Genomic DNA, 16860 nt, shown 5'->3' on the forward strand with positions numbered 1-16860 from the left:
TGTAGTCTGAAATCTGAAGGGCACCAGGTTGGGGCAGCCTGAATTATAGCAAAGTGTATAATCTAACCTCCCTTTTGTATTTAAACACAGGGATATGGTCCTCCTGCTAATGCGTGCCTAGTGTGATATTTCGTGAGCAAGAAAGACCACAACACAGTGATAAAGAATCTGGTTTGCATGCAGAAGTTCTTGGCATCCTGTCCTTGGGATCCTGGCAAATACTATTTCCAGTTAAGGGTCCTGGGAAACACTATTTCCCAAGACCCCCATGTCCCTCTACCCATTCCACAGGCCCAACTCGGGCTCAGTCCTTGGCATCCTTTATAAGGATCCTGGCAAATACTATTTCCAGTTAAGGGTCATGGGAAACGCTATTTCCCAAGACCCCCTGTCCCGCTACCCATTCCACAGGCCCAACAACCCTAGATCCCCAATGCTGGCTATTAAAAAAAAGTGATGCAAGGGCAAACAAATGTCACATCTATTGTAGCCATTGTGGTGGAAGAGCATTACAATCCTTTCGTCTCTACCGCACAGATGGATTGTTAACTGTTTTCCTCTTCTAAAAGTGACCCAACACAGAGAAGCTTAATTCCCTTCAGGTAGCCCAGTTCTCCGAAGGCCTGATGAGTGCATGAACTGGTGTTCTGTGTTGGGTGGGGCGGCAACCAATTTCATGACACTCAAACGTGTCCAAGTTGAGCCCTTGTGGGATTACTCTCAAGTGTAATATTCTAGCACTGCTTTATTTGGTGAGTTATTTACTTTAAAAAAGTTCTCTTTTTTTGTTTTCTGCTGGAGGTAGAGAAAGCCATTAAAATTGTTTAAAGATCCTGGCAGGGAGGGGATGAGCTATATATTTCCTCCACCAAGATGTTCTGCAAAAAAAATAATGGCAGGACTTAATTAGAAACCCTTCTGTCCATAAATTTGAAAACTTAGACAACACTCAAAGGCTGCTTCCTCTATAGAGGCAGAGGCTCATTGCTGTTGTTCACTATAAAATTATGTGGAGGGTCTGGAAATTAGGGTGAGATGAATTGCTTTTTGTGCATATTTCTTTTCCTTTGAAATTATTTTTCTACAGGTCCAGAATCTTCCTCCCTTCCCCCAGTCTCTCTCTCTCTCCCCCACCTACAAATTCTCACTTGCTATAGTGGAAAATAGCTTAGATGAAGACTGTCAGAGAATTCCAACATAAGCAGAAGCAGGAATGGAAATTGCTAATATTTTTTTTTTAATCCGTTCCATGTCCAAAATGGAAATCAGTACAGCAGATATTAGTATTTGCTGTTGCTGCCTTTAGTTCCAGAACAATATGTAATTGATTGCCTCTCTCCCATTTGCGTTCTGCTTCCTTTACAAGGAAATTAATGAGGTGGAATAAGAGGATGGTGATAGAACTTACATAATAAATTATGTACATTATGTAATTTCACCACAGTGGGCAGAGAGATAAATAACATAGTGTTTGGCAGAAGCTGAACTGCAGTAGAACAGAAACAGTGCTGCATGCAATTAACACAGTGCTGAACAGGAAATTATTCCTTCTTACATCCCTAGCTTTGGGCCCAGAGACCAAAATTCTCCTTTCCCATCACCTCCTTCCCACTGCAGCATATTTTGTCCCCCACTAAAAAGCCAGTTCTGATGGCCAGGCACTCCTTCAGCAAGTTTTGAGCTGTAGCTATGAACAAATCTGTCAATTTTGATTTCTCTCATTTTTCCAGTCTTAGGTTCATTCCTCCATGTTTCTTCATCAGTTCACATTTTTTAAAATTGAATAAGTCCTCATGAAAATCTATCAGCATCTGAGAGCTCATTTATTGTCATACATACATTTTTGCCTAATAAAACACTTTTTTGGTATGTTATTTTCATTAATATATGCCTTTTTATAATATACTTCCCCCCATTGTGCACATTTTTCTGGATATTGCTTCTCTGGGAAACTGCACTTCAAAATTTGGAGAAGTGCAAATTTCTCAGGATGGCTGCATTTCAGTTCATTTCTTGTTTGGGGAAGTTTGAATATGCAAAGTGAACCAAATTCCCCTCCCCTCCCTAATGGGATATTGTGGAGGAGAAGCTTTCGAAGGTAGAGCATGGAAACCAGAGTCTCTCTATTCCTCTGTCCCCCAAACATACACACACATTAACAAAATATTGTGGAAGAGGTTCTTTGTAGCCAAGTCAGTGCTGTTTACAGAACCAACATTATGAGACAACAGAGCTTAAAAAGCTAAGATTGCCTCCATTTATTTTACAAAGTCTATGTATTTTACAAAGTCTAGTTACCCAAAGAGAAAGGTTATCACTTAGGTCTATACCTTACCTTAGTCACATGATAATTGATTGTGTTTATCGTTTGATAAAGTGGATGCATGGAATTGGTCTCATCAGTTATTATGGGTTATTGGGCTGGCCAGTTACCGAACAGATGCCACACTGATAGGTGATGACTATCAAGTGTGTTCTATCACCTGTGCATAAATTGAAGATCGCTTTTCTCCACCGAAGGAGGAGATAAAGCAGCTCTCTTCATAGCAATTAGCTACTTACTCCACACCACCAAACGATCACACAATGGTTGCACTTGTTGAACATGACACTGGGAATCGGCTCAAAACAGGGACAAAGTAAAACACTGTTCAAAGATTTAAATGTATTTTGAAACTGTGTAAGTGGTGGGCCGACCCTATCATTGGGGAAAGTGTGGCAGCCACCTCAGGCGGCAGATGGCAGGGACAGTGGAGCAGCAACAACAAAGGCAGTGCTGTGTGTGTCACATGGTCTGCCCAGCACATCCCCAGCCAATCTCTTGCCCTCAGGTGTGGTGGAGGACATAACAACATTAAAGAAATATTTTTCAGGTCAGCATCTGTTATGTGTATTGGGGGAGGCACCATCTTGTCACCTTAGGCAGCAAAATGTCTTGGGCTGGCCCTGGTAGCTGGTATCTTGTAGCCATGAACTTTCATTAGGCAAAATTGTGCTTTATCCAATATAGGAAGTGGACTGAGAAGGCAGCTAGTGCAGCAAATAGGGATGTCAGAGAATTCTGGCAGAAACAGGAGTGGAAATTGCCCCATTACTCACCCATTTCTAGAGCAAAAATCAGTTCAGCAAATGGGATTCACGTTCATTGTTGCTGTTGCTTTCATTCTCCAAATGGTTTGTAATTGCCCCTAATTTGTGTGTGTGTGTGTGGGGGGGGGGCAAATGCTTTCAGCCTGTAATTTGTGTGTAAACCCACCCATTTGCATTATGCTTCTTTGCATTTACATGCAAAAAGAAAGTTAAATCCTTGTGATTTACAAAATTAATTACGTAAGTGGTATAATACTGTCAAAGTGGAGAGTGAGGTGAATAATGTAGTTTTGGGCAGAAGGCAAACTGCAACAGAGGTGAAACAGTGCTGCATGTGATGAATACAGGGTGGAATGGAAAACGATGCCTTCTTATACCACTTGCAGTAAGTACAGTGATTGGAAATTTATTTTGTTCTGTCACAGGCGTGGGCTGGCCAGTAATCACATAGTTCAAAGATGTAGTTAACTGTTAGCAAAAATACAGTCTCCACAGTCTTGGTTGAGGGTCAGGCCTAATGAGCAGAGCAGCTCATTTCCCATTGACTTTCCTCCGTGAAAATCAGTTGCCAAGACTGAAAGTCTCCACTCCTCACATCCATTTGAGTTCCCTCGTCTCCAGGCTTTCCCCCCCAAAATTGGAGACAGTGCCTGCATGCAGCTGACCTCTTCTTCACCCTTTTCATGCCTCTTCTGGTTCTGAGACACAAAGAGAGATGGGAGCTTGTAGCAGCAGGAAGGGGAGACACCTGTGAGTCTTTACCAGATGACTCATCTCTGCCTCTTGGCCTTCTTCCACCCACTCTCCTGCTTCAGCTTCTACTTCTGATTCTTGACTTCCGTCTGCCATTGACTCTCCCTGCTCTTCTTGTTTCCTCCTCAGCTTCTGACATGTCCTCTTCCCAGTCCTTTCCCTCTTCTCCCTGAAACCATTCATCACTGTCCCACCAGCACTTCATGGGTTCGGAGCCTTCTTCCATTGGTGGTTCTCTAGCTAGTTCCTCCCACCATCCCTCTGCATCCAACCAGTTCATGACACTAACTCTCCCTGCACTCCCATGCTCTGCTGGCAAGTCCTCCTGCCAGAGGTCCCACTCCTTTAAACAGATCCAGTGCTTTTTTTTCGGGGGGGGGGGGGGGGACACAGGGGTACGCATACCCCTAAACATTTTGTGAATCTAACAGGAGAAGAAACTAAAAATTTTAAATTTTTAAGTTTCTTCTCTAGCACGGTGAATCGTCAGTTCTGCTGAACAGCATGGTGAATTGCCAGTTCTATTGCTACCCCTAATGGCGGCCTCATTTCCTGTTCTTGTTTTCCTGAGTCTCAGACGGAAGCGAGCGTTTAATGTGTGAAGTAGGAGTTGGAATCTAGCATGGTGATTGGTCAGTTTCGTTGTTACCACCTCCGATGGCGGCTTCATTTCCTTTCCCGGTGATTTTCTTGAGTCAAAATGAGAGTACCCCTAAACATTTTTTAAGAAAAAAAGAGCACTGAACAGATATCTCATGGGTGGGTTTGCAATTGAAGAGTTGAGCGGTGTTTCTCAAGGCTATGGAGTCAATCTGGGGGCTTCTAGTTGCTGACCACAAGTATAGAGGAACAGAGGCGCAAAGACTCCAAACAGCAAAAGTAAGAAAGAAAGATAATGAGGATGCAAAGAACACATCCTGGTAAGTGCTAAAAATAAAGACACTACATAATCTAAATCATCAGTTCATGAATATTAAACCTGAAGGAAGTGCACAAACAAGTGGGAAGCGGTCTTTTTATAGGGGAGAGACTGGTGGGTGATGTGTAGAGTTACTGCTGCCATTGCTCATTAGTTTCTATCTGATTCCAGACATGACACATTTGTGTGCACTTTCTGTTTTCCTGAATGTCCCATCCAACGTCTTCCGCCTAATTGGAAGATGCCCAAGTTGTCCGTCCATCATGAACTCGAACATCTTTTAAGGGATCAGAGGGGAGAACCAAAGCGGGCAAATGAGCTGCGAAACGCAGTGGGACAGGAAGTGTGAGGCACTTACGGTTATGCTATTAAAAATTCATAATAAGTAAACAAGGTGCCTAGAGGTTTGCAGTCTTTAAAATCTCCTGTAGCATAGCGTGAGTGAGTGATGATATCAAAATCTGGGTTTTCTCCCCTCGAGCCTGTTCTGTCTGATACTGCTCAGCTGTGGACCCTGGCTTCTCCTCATTTCTTCTGAGCAAATTCTATTGGCACGGGAAATAAAAAATCAATGTAAATATGCTTAAAGAGAATGGAAAATGGGGGCAGCGCTGGTTGCTCTACAAAGCCTGCTTTAGTCAGGATAAGTGTTGTGGTTTTATAAACTATAGATTAGGCAGGATTAAGGGGATTCAGCCTCTGCTTGCTGATCTCTACTCTCTCAGCAGAGTAACCAAAAAAATCCTTATTTCAAGGTACTGTTCTTTTTCTGCAAGCCCTTAGTTCCAGGGGGAAAATACATCCTGAATATGACTCTGAGGTAACCAAGGCAGGAGAGTGTGAACGCCTTATCCATATTCTATTGCATTCAGACACAGCAAATTAACTCTGTGCTGTCTCTTAGAGACAAATCAGCCCCCCCCCCAAGTCCTATGTCTCTCTCTTCCCTTGGGCTAGGATGGGGATTGAGAACTTCAACTTTGTTTGAAACAGAGAAGTCTTCAACAGGCACCCAGAAAGACAACAGGGATGTAGGATATGCAAAAGGTGGAAATTTCAACAAGGAGGGGCCGCTGCACTAAAATCCTGGTTCTGACACCATACAGGATACATTCTAATGAGGCGGTATCTGGAGAATACCCTCTCCTGCAGAGGGTAGCCTCTTTAAGGGACGCGGGTGGCACTGTGGTCTAAACCAGTTAGCCTCTTGGACTTGCTGATTGGAAGGTCAGTAGTTCGAATCCCTGTGATGGAGTGCAAAGTCGAAGCACAATGCCCATGCTGCCCAGGGCGGGCGTACTCCCGAGGAGAGAGGGACACGGAGGGTGCCCTCCCATGTGCCATAGTTCAGGGCAGGAGAGGGGCGGGGAAGCTGCTGCTCAGTCTCCTTCTGCCCTCTGCAGACATGATCCAGCAATGGAGCTGTTACGGCTGGGTGTGCCTCGCCATGGCTGAGGAGGGCTGCTCTCTGCTGCCGGGTCAGAAGAGCTTCTGCCGCCGGGCGTGAGGTGTGCTGCCCACTCGCCTGCCATTTTGTCACCCCTTCAGTCATGACACCTGGGGCGCACCGCACCCACCACACCCCCTTCCTACACCTCTGATGGAGTGAGCTCCCGTTGCTTTGTCCCAGCTCCTGCCAACCTAGCAGTTTGAAAGCACACCAGTGCAAGTACAGTGGTACCTCAGGTTACATATGCTTCAGGTTAGAGACGCTTCAGGTTACAGACTCTGCTAACCCAGAAATAGTACCTCCGCTAACCCAAAAATAGTACCTCGGGTTAAGAACTTTGCTTCAGGATGAGAACAGAAATTGTGCTCCGGCGGCGCGGCGGCAGCGGGAGGCCTCATTAGCTAAAGTGGTACCTCAGGTTAAGAACAGTTTCAGGTTAAGAACGGACCTCCAGAACAAATTAAGTACTTAACCCGAGGTACCACTGTAGATAAAAAGGTACCGCTGTGGTGGGAAGGTAAACAGCATTTCCGATCACACTGGTTTCCGTTATGGTGTCCCGTTGCTTCAGAAGCGGTTTAGTCATGCTGGCCACATGACCCAGAAAGCTGTCTGTGGAAAAACGCCGGCTCCCTCGGCCTGAAAGTGAGATGAGTACCACAACCCCATAGTCGGCTTTGACTGGACTTAACCATCCAGGGGTCCTTTACCTTTACCTTACCCTGCAGGATACTGTCTCCTCCAGAAGGTATCTTCTTTGAGCGCCCTCTCAAGGGCTCCAGGGAGAGTCTCCTCGCAAGCCAGTGAGTGGTGCAGCAGGGCTTTTGTCGAGGCTCTTTGAGGTTTCTGGCACCACACATGGACATGCATGACTTGAACACACAAGGTTTTTTAGGTATCCTGGGTCCCAGGTTGTATGAGGCTTTACCAGCATCTTGAAGTTTGCCCACCAACTGGATGGTTTTAGAAGAGAATTAGACAAATTCATGGAAGATAAGGCTGTTTGATTGGCCACTGTGTGAACAGGATGCTTGACAATGGAAACTATGGGAAGGATGTTCCCTACACCAGCTCCAGAGCTGGCATAGACTTATCTCTGCTTTGATGAATATTATTGTTGTTGTTGTTGTTGTTTAGTCGTTTAGTCGTGTCTGACTCTTCGTGACCCCATGGACCAGAGCATGCCAGGCACTTCTGTCTTCCAATGCCTCCCGCAGTTTGGTCAAACTCATGCTGGTAGCTTCGAGAACACTATCCAACCATCTCGTCCTCTGTCGTCCCCTTCACCTTGTGCCCTCCATCTTTCCCAACATCAGGGTCTTTTCCAGGGAGTCTTCTCTTCTCATGAGGTGGCCAAAGTATTGGAGCCTCAGCTTCAGGATCTGTCCTTCCAGTGAGCGCTCAGGGCTGATTTCCTTCAGAATGGAGAGGTTTGATCTTCTTGCAGTCCATGGGACTCTCAAGAGTCTCCTCCAGCACCATAATTCAAAAGCATCAATTCTTCGGCGATCAGCCTTCTTTATGGTCCAGCTCTCACTTCCATACATCACTACTGAGAAAACCATAGCTTTAACTATACAGACCTTTGTTGGCAAGGTGATGTCTCTGCTTTTTAAGATGCTGTCTAGGTTTGACGAATATTAGAGGGCTGGAAAGGTCCAACTTGGCATGCCGTCAAGCTAGGGCCACAGAGGTTTCCATGGGAGTAAGGAGGGGATCTACAAGGTCAGGTCTCCCACTCTAAGTGTGGACCTCTCTCTGCACTCTTGGGGAGAGAGATCAGCTCTGGGCCTGGGTGCCTGGGACACTCTCTCAGAGACTATGGGATGCCAGGGCTTAGGTCCCTGAATGTAGGTATAATGTAACCACATTTTATGGTGTGTAAGAATCAGTAAACTGTGGCAATTGGGTCTCCTGTGGAGAGTTGTGGAATCACTTGGGGTGGGGCAGGGAAATAGATTCAAAACCTTTCAGATTCTGCACTTTCACAGAACATTTTCCAGTTCTCGCTGGGTATATTGGATTTGCCCCCCCCCCCCGAGTATTGTGCCAGTCAGGCTTCTATGAGGTCTGTCTCCCTTTTTCTCCCTGAAGGAATAATTCATAAGGGATTGCCTCAGGGCAGAGGTGTTCTCTGTTTGTGCAGACTTGAAAAGCAGAACCACCTCAGACTGGCTACATGCAGTTTAGAAGCAGAGCTCCCCGTAACATTGATCTAAAAATATATTCCCTAACCCTCTTTTGACTTTGAAGTCAAGCACATTTAAATAGGTATTTCTGGAAATAAAAAAAGATACAGGAATACGCAAGACTGCTGGTGATGGGTGAATGGACCACTGAATGTGTGGGAAGGGGGAATTGCTCCCACTGTCTCTGCATTCTGGTGTGAATTAAATAGTCTTGCTAGGTCCCGAGTTTTGGGGTTCAATTTGAAGGCGTCAGGGTGGCAAGATTAAATCTCAGCACCCCTCAGTCTCAAATTACTCATTTTTGACACCTGGATATAGGGTTTTTTTTGCAACAGGATGATTTTTTAAACACTACTTATCCTGAAATAGAAAACATTGCCATGAGAGGCTCCCTCCACCTCTTCAATATTTTCACAAGTTTTCCATCTTTCCAGGAATGGAAAGTTGGGAAGAAATACTTCCAAATGAAGAAAGGCTTTACAATGAAATTTTTGATTTGGAGGTCCAGATCCAGATTGGGAACCTGGTGTGTATGGAGTTTGGGGAAACTTTTTGCCCTGTGCTGCAGTTAGCAACCATGGGGGCTTTGATCAGACTGGAGACTACAATGGGAGATAAATTTTTATTTTATTTACTTGTTCCATAAAATTCTTATACCACTTTATTGTAACCCCCCCCCCAAGCAGTTCTAATCTCTACACCAGCATCCTAATCCCCGCAAACATAGGCTGTGTGGTACAGTGGTTGGAGTACGGTCAAACCTCAGTTGTTGAATGTTGTTGTCGGTTGTTCTGACACGTTTGACAACACAAAACTGAAAGCAGAAGCCTCAATACAATAGGGAAACTCAAAACGGAAGCTGCATAGCATGCTCGCCTTCTGAAAATCGTTTGAAAACCAGAGCAGTTTCTTCTGGGTTATTGGCTTTCGGGAGCCAAAACAGAGCCGTTCGAGAACCAAGGTTTGGCTCTATTGGACTAGCACTTGGGAGACCAGCGTTCAAATTCCCAGTCAGCCATGAAGCTCACAGGGTTTGCGCAACTTGGAGAAAAAGGAACTCCTTTCTCACTGAGCTCCGTGGAGGAAAAGGTGGGAGATAAATGCGGTAGATAAATAAAAATAAATATATTAGAATACATTCACACTAAAATGCAGAAGACTTTTCATGAGACTATTTTTTAAAAAAGCAAATTGATGTGGAAATATGGAGAATTTAATTTTAGATTGGAAAAATGAGAAATGGAGAGAAACCAAATTTGACAGAGTCACCCATCCCTATTATTGTCCTCTGTGTTGTGTTCGTGGTTGTTAAAAAACCCCAAACCTCTTGGGTTTCTTAAGAACTCCACACTTCTTCTTCTCTCTTTTTTATTCTGCCCATCCCCTCCAATGCAGATTTTAATTAGGAAAAAAAAGGTGGGGGAGAAATCAACACTGCGGCTCGTCATAACACTGCCGTGAGAAGACTGGCGCAATAATTATCCCCCTTGTCTATTAGTACGGTCGGAAACAATGCGCATTGCACTGGAGACAGCTTTGCCATTATGTTTTGGCAGCGAGGAAGTATGATTGAACTATAATAGGCGAAGGATGAGAAAATCCCAGAATGACACTTACAATGCAGTTTCTATAACAATGCCTGATACAGAAAGGGGGAGAAATAGAAACAAATGATTAAAATATTCCATTTCATGTTGCGAAGATATGTATCAATGTGCTATATTTTCTTTGCTTGAGGGTTAGTCACCCCCTCCCTTTTTTTTGATTACTGGCTCTCTTTCCAAAGTTTGGGGGATTTCACACAAATTGCTTTATTTGAATAAGGAGAGATGAGAATGGAGGATGAGATAGGCACAGAGACCAGGAGGTTGGAGGGGGATGGATATCCTAAATTAGATGTGCTCTGCTGTGTCGTGATGACACCGCAGAGAAAAACAGACGCTGGTATTTGGAGTGGGCTTTGACATCTTGACTCAGACACTCAAGATGTCAAGTTTCCTTTGAAAAAGTCAACAGCACGACCCACTATTTATCATCTCATTTACCTCCTCTGAGGGCAGGGTTCTTGGGCCTCCCCATTTGTCCAGGCGACAACCTTGTGAGGTTTGTTTGGCTAAGAAATGGCCCCAGGTCACCTTATTAGCTTGATGACCAAGTGAAGATTTGGACCCTGGACTCACTGGTCCTGATCCAGCAGTCTAAACACTATGGTGCACTAAATTCATACTCAGGGAGTGTGAGTAGCCTGCCTATGGCACTCTGGGAGATATGTGGGTCTGCAGGATGGCTTGGTAGCCCCGCAGGTGAATCTTCTCCAGCTTGAGGGCCAAATTCCCTTGTGGGACCAGAGACAAGAGTGGGCGGTCCAATGGATGCAAATTTTACCCTTTGTGCCTTTGTGCCGTAGGCTGGTTTCTACACACTCACATACATATGTCCTCCATCCATTGTCAGAATTCAAGGGTGCATTGCAGCCAAGCAAAAAATCTCAAGGAGGGTGTGGCGTTTGCCTCCTAGGTGGGTCATAAGGAAAGGGTTAAAATGAGTGTGATGTGATTGGCCAGTGGAAACTGATAGGAGGAGTTAGAGTGAGAGTTGGTGTTGTGTGGATGTCAGTTGAGAGTTGGGAGTTGGAGAAGGAAGAGGGAGGAATAGTCTGTGGGTTGGTTGAGTTGTGTTGTGAGAGAGTGAGAGGAATTGTTAGGTGGAGTCAGATAGTTGGGATAATCAGTTTGAAGTTGTTAGGAACATTGGGTCAGTAAAGAAACTAAGATTAAGAAACTGCCAAGAAAAAATAACTGAAACCATAAGCTTGTTCATACCTATAAAATAAACTTGATTATTTGTTAATGTTAACAACTGTCTGGACTCCATGTGTACCCATGAGAAACGGGTTGGTGGCAGCGAAGAAAGCAATCATACTGGTGGCGCAGGGTCAATAGACCGTCAAACGTCCGGGGACCCTGTGTGATCGCCACAGAGGGTGCAAAGCAGGGCCAGAAAGGAGCATAGCTTGGGAAGTGTGTGTGTGTGTGGGGGGGCATGAGGAGAGCCCCAGGTGACTGCATCTGGCATGAAGTTCTCTATCTCTGCTCTATAGGAGAGGCAGGTGGGTGTTATGAGGAATGCATTGTCAAAGCAGGCCTGGCCCATGGATGAGGCAAAGTGGCTTCGGTCCTGTATACCTGAAGGAGCGTCTCCACCCCCATCATCCAGCCTGGACACTGAGGTCCAGCGCCGAGGGCCTTCTGGCGGTTCCCTCGCTGCGAGAAGTGAGGTTGCAGGGAACCAGGGAGAGGGCCTTCTTGGTAGTGGCGCCTGCCCTGTGGAACGCCCTCCCAGCAGATGTCAAGGCAATAAACAACTATTTTACTTTGAAAAGACAACTGAAGGCGGCCCTGTTTAGGAAAGTTTTTAATGTCTGGTGCTGTATTGTTTTTAATATTCGGTTGGAAGCCACCCAGAGTGGTTGGGGAAACCCAGCCAGATGGGTGGGGTATAAATAATAAATTATTATTATAAGTAGTATTATAAGGTGAGGCACCTGCCCCGAGTGCTGGAAGCCCAAGAGGCAATGCCCATGCAGGCAGTGGCACCAGTTTCTGGCGAGGACTCACAGAGCGTACAAGATTTCAGTGAGATCTTGTGCTTTGCAGGCACTGCCACACAACACAGGTGAGAGAGGCATGGTGTCACCAGTGGTATGGCAATTGGGGGGGGGGGAGGACAGCAGTGGGAGGGATGTAGCATGTTCTAGTGGTGAAATGGGACACACCTCCCCTGTGTCAAGGACTCAAAGAGTGGCATGCTATGGGGATGTCCCTTCCACCAGCGTATTGTCCAACTTTTGGAGACCCCAAAATGGGACGCACATCTTCTCGGATGCACTCCTGGGTGAGTCACATGACCCGCACCTTGCTCTTGCCCTCCCAAAAGTGCTTTTTGTGGGGGGGGGGGTAAGAGCACAGCACAAGAGTGTGTGAGATTCCAAGAAAGAAGATTCCACCTAAACATTAGGAAGAACTTCCTGACAGTAAGAGCTGTTCGACAGTGGAATTTGCTGCCAAGGAGTGTGGTGGAGTCTCCTTCTTTGGAGGTCTTTAAGCAGAGGCTTGACAACCATATGTCAGGAGTGCTCTGATGGTGTTTCCTGCTTGGCAGGGGGTTGGACTCGGTGGCCCTTGTGGTCTATTCCAACTCTATGATTCTATGAGATTGTGGCACCCAAAATAGCTGCCGTGGTCACATGTGAAAAAATGTCCCATTTCCCCCCGGAGCATTTGGCAGGTTTGCGCCAGAGTGTGCATATAGATTATTGCCTGTCTGTTAATATCTCAGAAACAAGAGTAGGGGATGAATGTTCAGGGCTGGGGACTTTTCATAATGCACTGAGCCTCCCCCGTAGCTAGTAGAGGTATTATGCGCGATATGCAGATTTGCTTAGTTAAAATTGTTTTCACAAGCGACAGAATTTGACTCTACTGGGCATGACATTTGCTTCACTATTGCACCCCCATCCCCGGCCATGCAACTGTGTGCAGATTTGACAACAGGCATGGGAGAAGGTGCAATGCAGTAAAGGAGGCTCTTGAGCAGCGATGGGGAACTACCGAGTTTTTTGCTTTATAAGACTCACTTTTTCCCTCCTAAAAAGTAAGGGGAAATGTGTGTGCGTCTTATGGAGTGAATGCAGGCTGCGCAGCTATCACAGAAGCCAGAACAGCAAGAGGGATTGCTGCTTTCACTGAGCAGCGATCCCTCTTGCTGTTCTGGCTTCTGAGATTCAGGATATTTTTCTTCTTGTTTTCCTCCTCTAAAAACTAGGTGCGTCTTGTGGTCTGGTGCGTCTTATAGAGCGAAAAATACGGTATACCTCTCCAGCAACCATCATCCCTGACCATTGGGCCTAATGGGATTTGGATTCCAACAGCTGTTGCAAACCCAAAGGTTCCCCATCCCTGCTCTAGGTGACAGCTTCCTGTCCCTACAATTAGTTATGATTCTTGGGTGCTAAAGCAAAAGTGTCTTCCCTTTATAGGTTCCTTTGCTATGCAAATTGCAAAGCTCATACCAGCCCTGGGGAATAAATTAGTCTGCAGTTCTGGATATCTGTTAACTATGTGGACCTGTATATGCACAGGCTGCGCCTCCATCTCACTTCTGCTGATCAGTGGAAAACCCTGTTCAGATTCAGGCTTGGTTTCTTTGACACTCCCCATTTCCAAACTTTTCTCTATATACACTTGAGGACTAGCACTTTTACCTTTGGAATAAATAAAACATTTCCGCTCCTCTGGAATCCGTCTTCTGCTGCAGGCACCTGAACCTGAGGGATAAACACAGAGTCTCAGCTTGGAAAATGAATTGTGACTTTGGAGTTCACTCAGGCTGCTTTGTTTGCTCTTGTCTGTCTCGTTAGGACAATTACTGTCTTCCGCCTGAGCAGCTTGACTCAGTTTCTGGTTCAGCCTTCGGAATGGAAAGGAGGAGCTCGGCACCAGGATGACATCTTATGTGCGGCGTTTCTGCCCCCGCAGACTCTAGTTACAGGTAGTGGGACGTTTATTGCCCAATAGATCATCCTGAGATTAGCAGTTGGGTCCGCCGTCATCTATACGCATGGCTAGAGATGATCCTGCCCAGCCTGGCTTAGCTACTCAGCTCTTGGCAGAGCTGAATTACTTACAAGACACAGACAAATGACATCTTTTAAGAAGCAGACAAAGAAAGTGTGTCATCAAGTGTGTCATGATGGGATTGATACTCCACCTCCTCCTCCTCTGCATGGGATTGGGCAGGGAAAGCTCCTACCATTTCAGTGGAATGAGATTCATAGAAGATGCCCAGGTGGGTCTGGATGTTGCCAGAGAAGATCAAGAGAGAGGCGTGGGACCCCTTTTTGCTCAGGCTGAAGTGTTTTCCTAACTTGTAATGAGCATAGGTCAGGGGTTCCCAACCTGTGGCCCATGGAGGCCGTTTAACCGGCCCATGAGATGCCCTTGAACTGAGCCACCCACTCGGCGAGTCCCTGTGCACTGCGCTAAACCAGCACGGCGCGGGGACTCTCTTCTGCTGCTCCAGAAATCGCTTTTGCCCATGCCCAGACATCGGAAATCACATCCGCACATGTCCATGGTGCTGGAAATCGCTTCTGTGCATGCCCATGTGCAGGCGTGATTTTCGGCGTCTGAGCATGCGCAGAAGCGATTTCCGCCGCCGCAGACATGGATCTCTGCGGGATCTCCACAGGAGTGATCCAGCCCATGCCCAGTAAGCCTTGCTGACTGCTGGCTTAGGTTTTGTCACATGGCTTATTGACATTCAATAAGTTTGGATCAGGTCTAGTTGAACATTCTTATAGCCCGTAGTCAATAGTGGTGGTGAGCAATCAAACTCTCCACCAATGGTTGGTTGATAAGGGGAAATGGGGCACTGCCCCAGCAACCTCAGTGTGCATTCAGCGCTGCCTCACCCTGCTTGCCAGGCATACAACCAGATGAGGGGGCAATCTTGGATGCAGAGTCCTAGTTTCCACCTTGTAGAACTCTGCAATGGGGAGGAGGAAGGAAAAACTCGAATTAGCTGGCCCCACCTGTCATTGGCTCTGAATCCAGCTACTGTTGGACTCCTGGACTTCTGCCCTACCAATCGCAGTGAGCACCAGCCCCCACTGCTCTCTCCTTGACAACCCACAATTTTGGGACAAACAGTTTAGTGTTACTACAATGTGCTTAGCCACCCTCTTCAGGCCCATAGGTTCTCTCCCTCCCCTCTCTCGTGGCGTGGCTGTGAGAAGGAGTTTGGAAGCTCGCTGGGTTTGAACTCGACAACCCATCTGAGCCCAACAAACAGTGGTTAATCTTAACTATGGTTAGTGGAAACAAGCCAACTTCAAAAGTCACCCCCACCTACCATGCAAAATCAATATATGATCTGAATTGTTGAAGCAGCGAAGGGGGCAAGGCAGTAGGAGGGGTTGGATGCAATATTTGCTTGAAATCAATAGTTTTTAAATATAAAAGCTATGCTAATATGATTGTTTGGTTCTGCCTGAACCTTCAAATAAGAGCCAAGCAAGTCACAATGTGGCCAGCTCAGCTTTAGAATTTAAAGCTCCTAATCACTCACTGGGCAGAATCAGGCTACAAATGGTCCTAAGATGCTCTGTCATGGACGCCCCATTGGTTATCCTTTATCCTTTCTTGTCAACCTGCTGGCAGGAGCAGGATGTATCCCAAGTATTTGATGATGTGTCTTGAAATTGAAAGCTGAGACAATGTCTCTCCTGGGAGTATGGGCCACGACCTCTTGCTTAAATGCTGAATCAGCTGACCCGTTATATATTATAGATTCTCTTTGCAAATGAACCTGATGTTTGATCCAAAGTCAGTTGCTGTTCAGTACCTTTTGAACAGCTAAGCACAAAGAGCAGTATCCAGCAAAGCAGATCTACTAATGCAATGGCTTTTGACCATGCCACATAACCTCTGTTCCCTGCATGCCTCTGTTCTAAATCTGTTCTGGTGGTTCCATTGTGCAAGCTGGAATTTTTGTGAATCTACTTCATTAGATACTGCCCAAAGTTTGGAATCTGAGACAATTGAACATTTAAGGGAAGTGGCATTGAAATGTTCACCTGATAAGGAAAGTTGAATGCTGGAAACAGAAATCAGATGGGACAATAAGATTGTGTGATACAAGGTACAGGCTGTATGACTTAATTTAGCATCTGTACAATAGAATTGTATTTTATTTTCTTTGAAATAAGACCTTGCTGTTGTTCTAACAGCTCTGGCTTGTATTCCCCACAGGCCTGTGAAGCCACAAAAAGACATTGCATTTTCACAGCACATCTCCCACTTTTTTTAAAAAAAGAACTCACGTTACAAAATTTCATATTTGATTATAGCCCACCTTGAAAGTGCATCGACTTTTCATTGTCTATTTCAGGGAGTTCTGATGGTGACATTGTTGTATGGAATAACAGCACAGAAAGCGCCTGCTCTAAGCTGCACTTGAATTCCAGGAGATCACTGAAATCCAGCTCAGGTCAGCGTGAAACCATCATATAACCCAAATTTTATGAGAGGAAAAAAAAAAGAGCAAGAAAAAAATAAGCTGCAGGGTCTCTGTAGAGATGGAGAGCACTAGGACCTAGGAGGAGTGTGATGATTCTGCCTTCCTTAATTTAGGGAAGGGAAATGACATTGACCAGCAAAACTGCAGGAGGAACCTTTATTTGGAGTTTTGTCTATGCAAGGAGCACCCAAGAATGTAACATTAGACCAGAGGGTCGTCAACTTTTTTGGGCCAGTGGGCGTATTGGGTGTATTGGTGCCAGTCACAAAATGGCTGCCATAGGGTGTAGCATAACTCAAAATGGCTGCCATGGGCTGTGGCATAGTACAAAAGTGTTGCTAATGAAACAGCAGAAAAAGAGACAGGGTCGCAAAAATGGT

General features: G+C 45.7%; 1 protein-coding gene across 1 annotated transcript in view; it reads left to right on the forward strand.

Annotated features, from left to right (window-relative positions):
* WDR49 (WD repeat domain 49) overlaps positions 1-16860 on the forward strand; it is a gene marked incomplete at its 5' end in the record, with an annotated part of 93997 nt that overhangs the window by 49510 nt on the left and 27627 nt on the right. The window contains 2 exon segments of the mRNA XM_077929794.1: positions 13821-13951; positions 16352-16450. Coding sequence (XP_077785920.1) covers positions 13821-13951; positions 16352-16450 — 230 coding nt within the window.

The sequence above is a fragment of the Podarcis muralis genome, chromosome 6, assembly GCF_964188315.1.
Source record: "Podarcis muralis chromosome 6, rPodMur119.hap1.1, whole genome shotgun sequence".
Classification (NCBI taxonomy): domain Eukaryota; kingdom Metazoa; phylum Chordata; class Lepidosauria; order Squamata; family Lacertidae; genus Podarcis; species Podarcis muralis.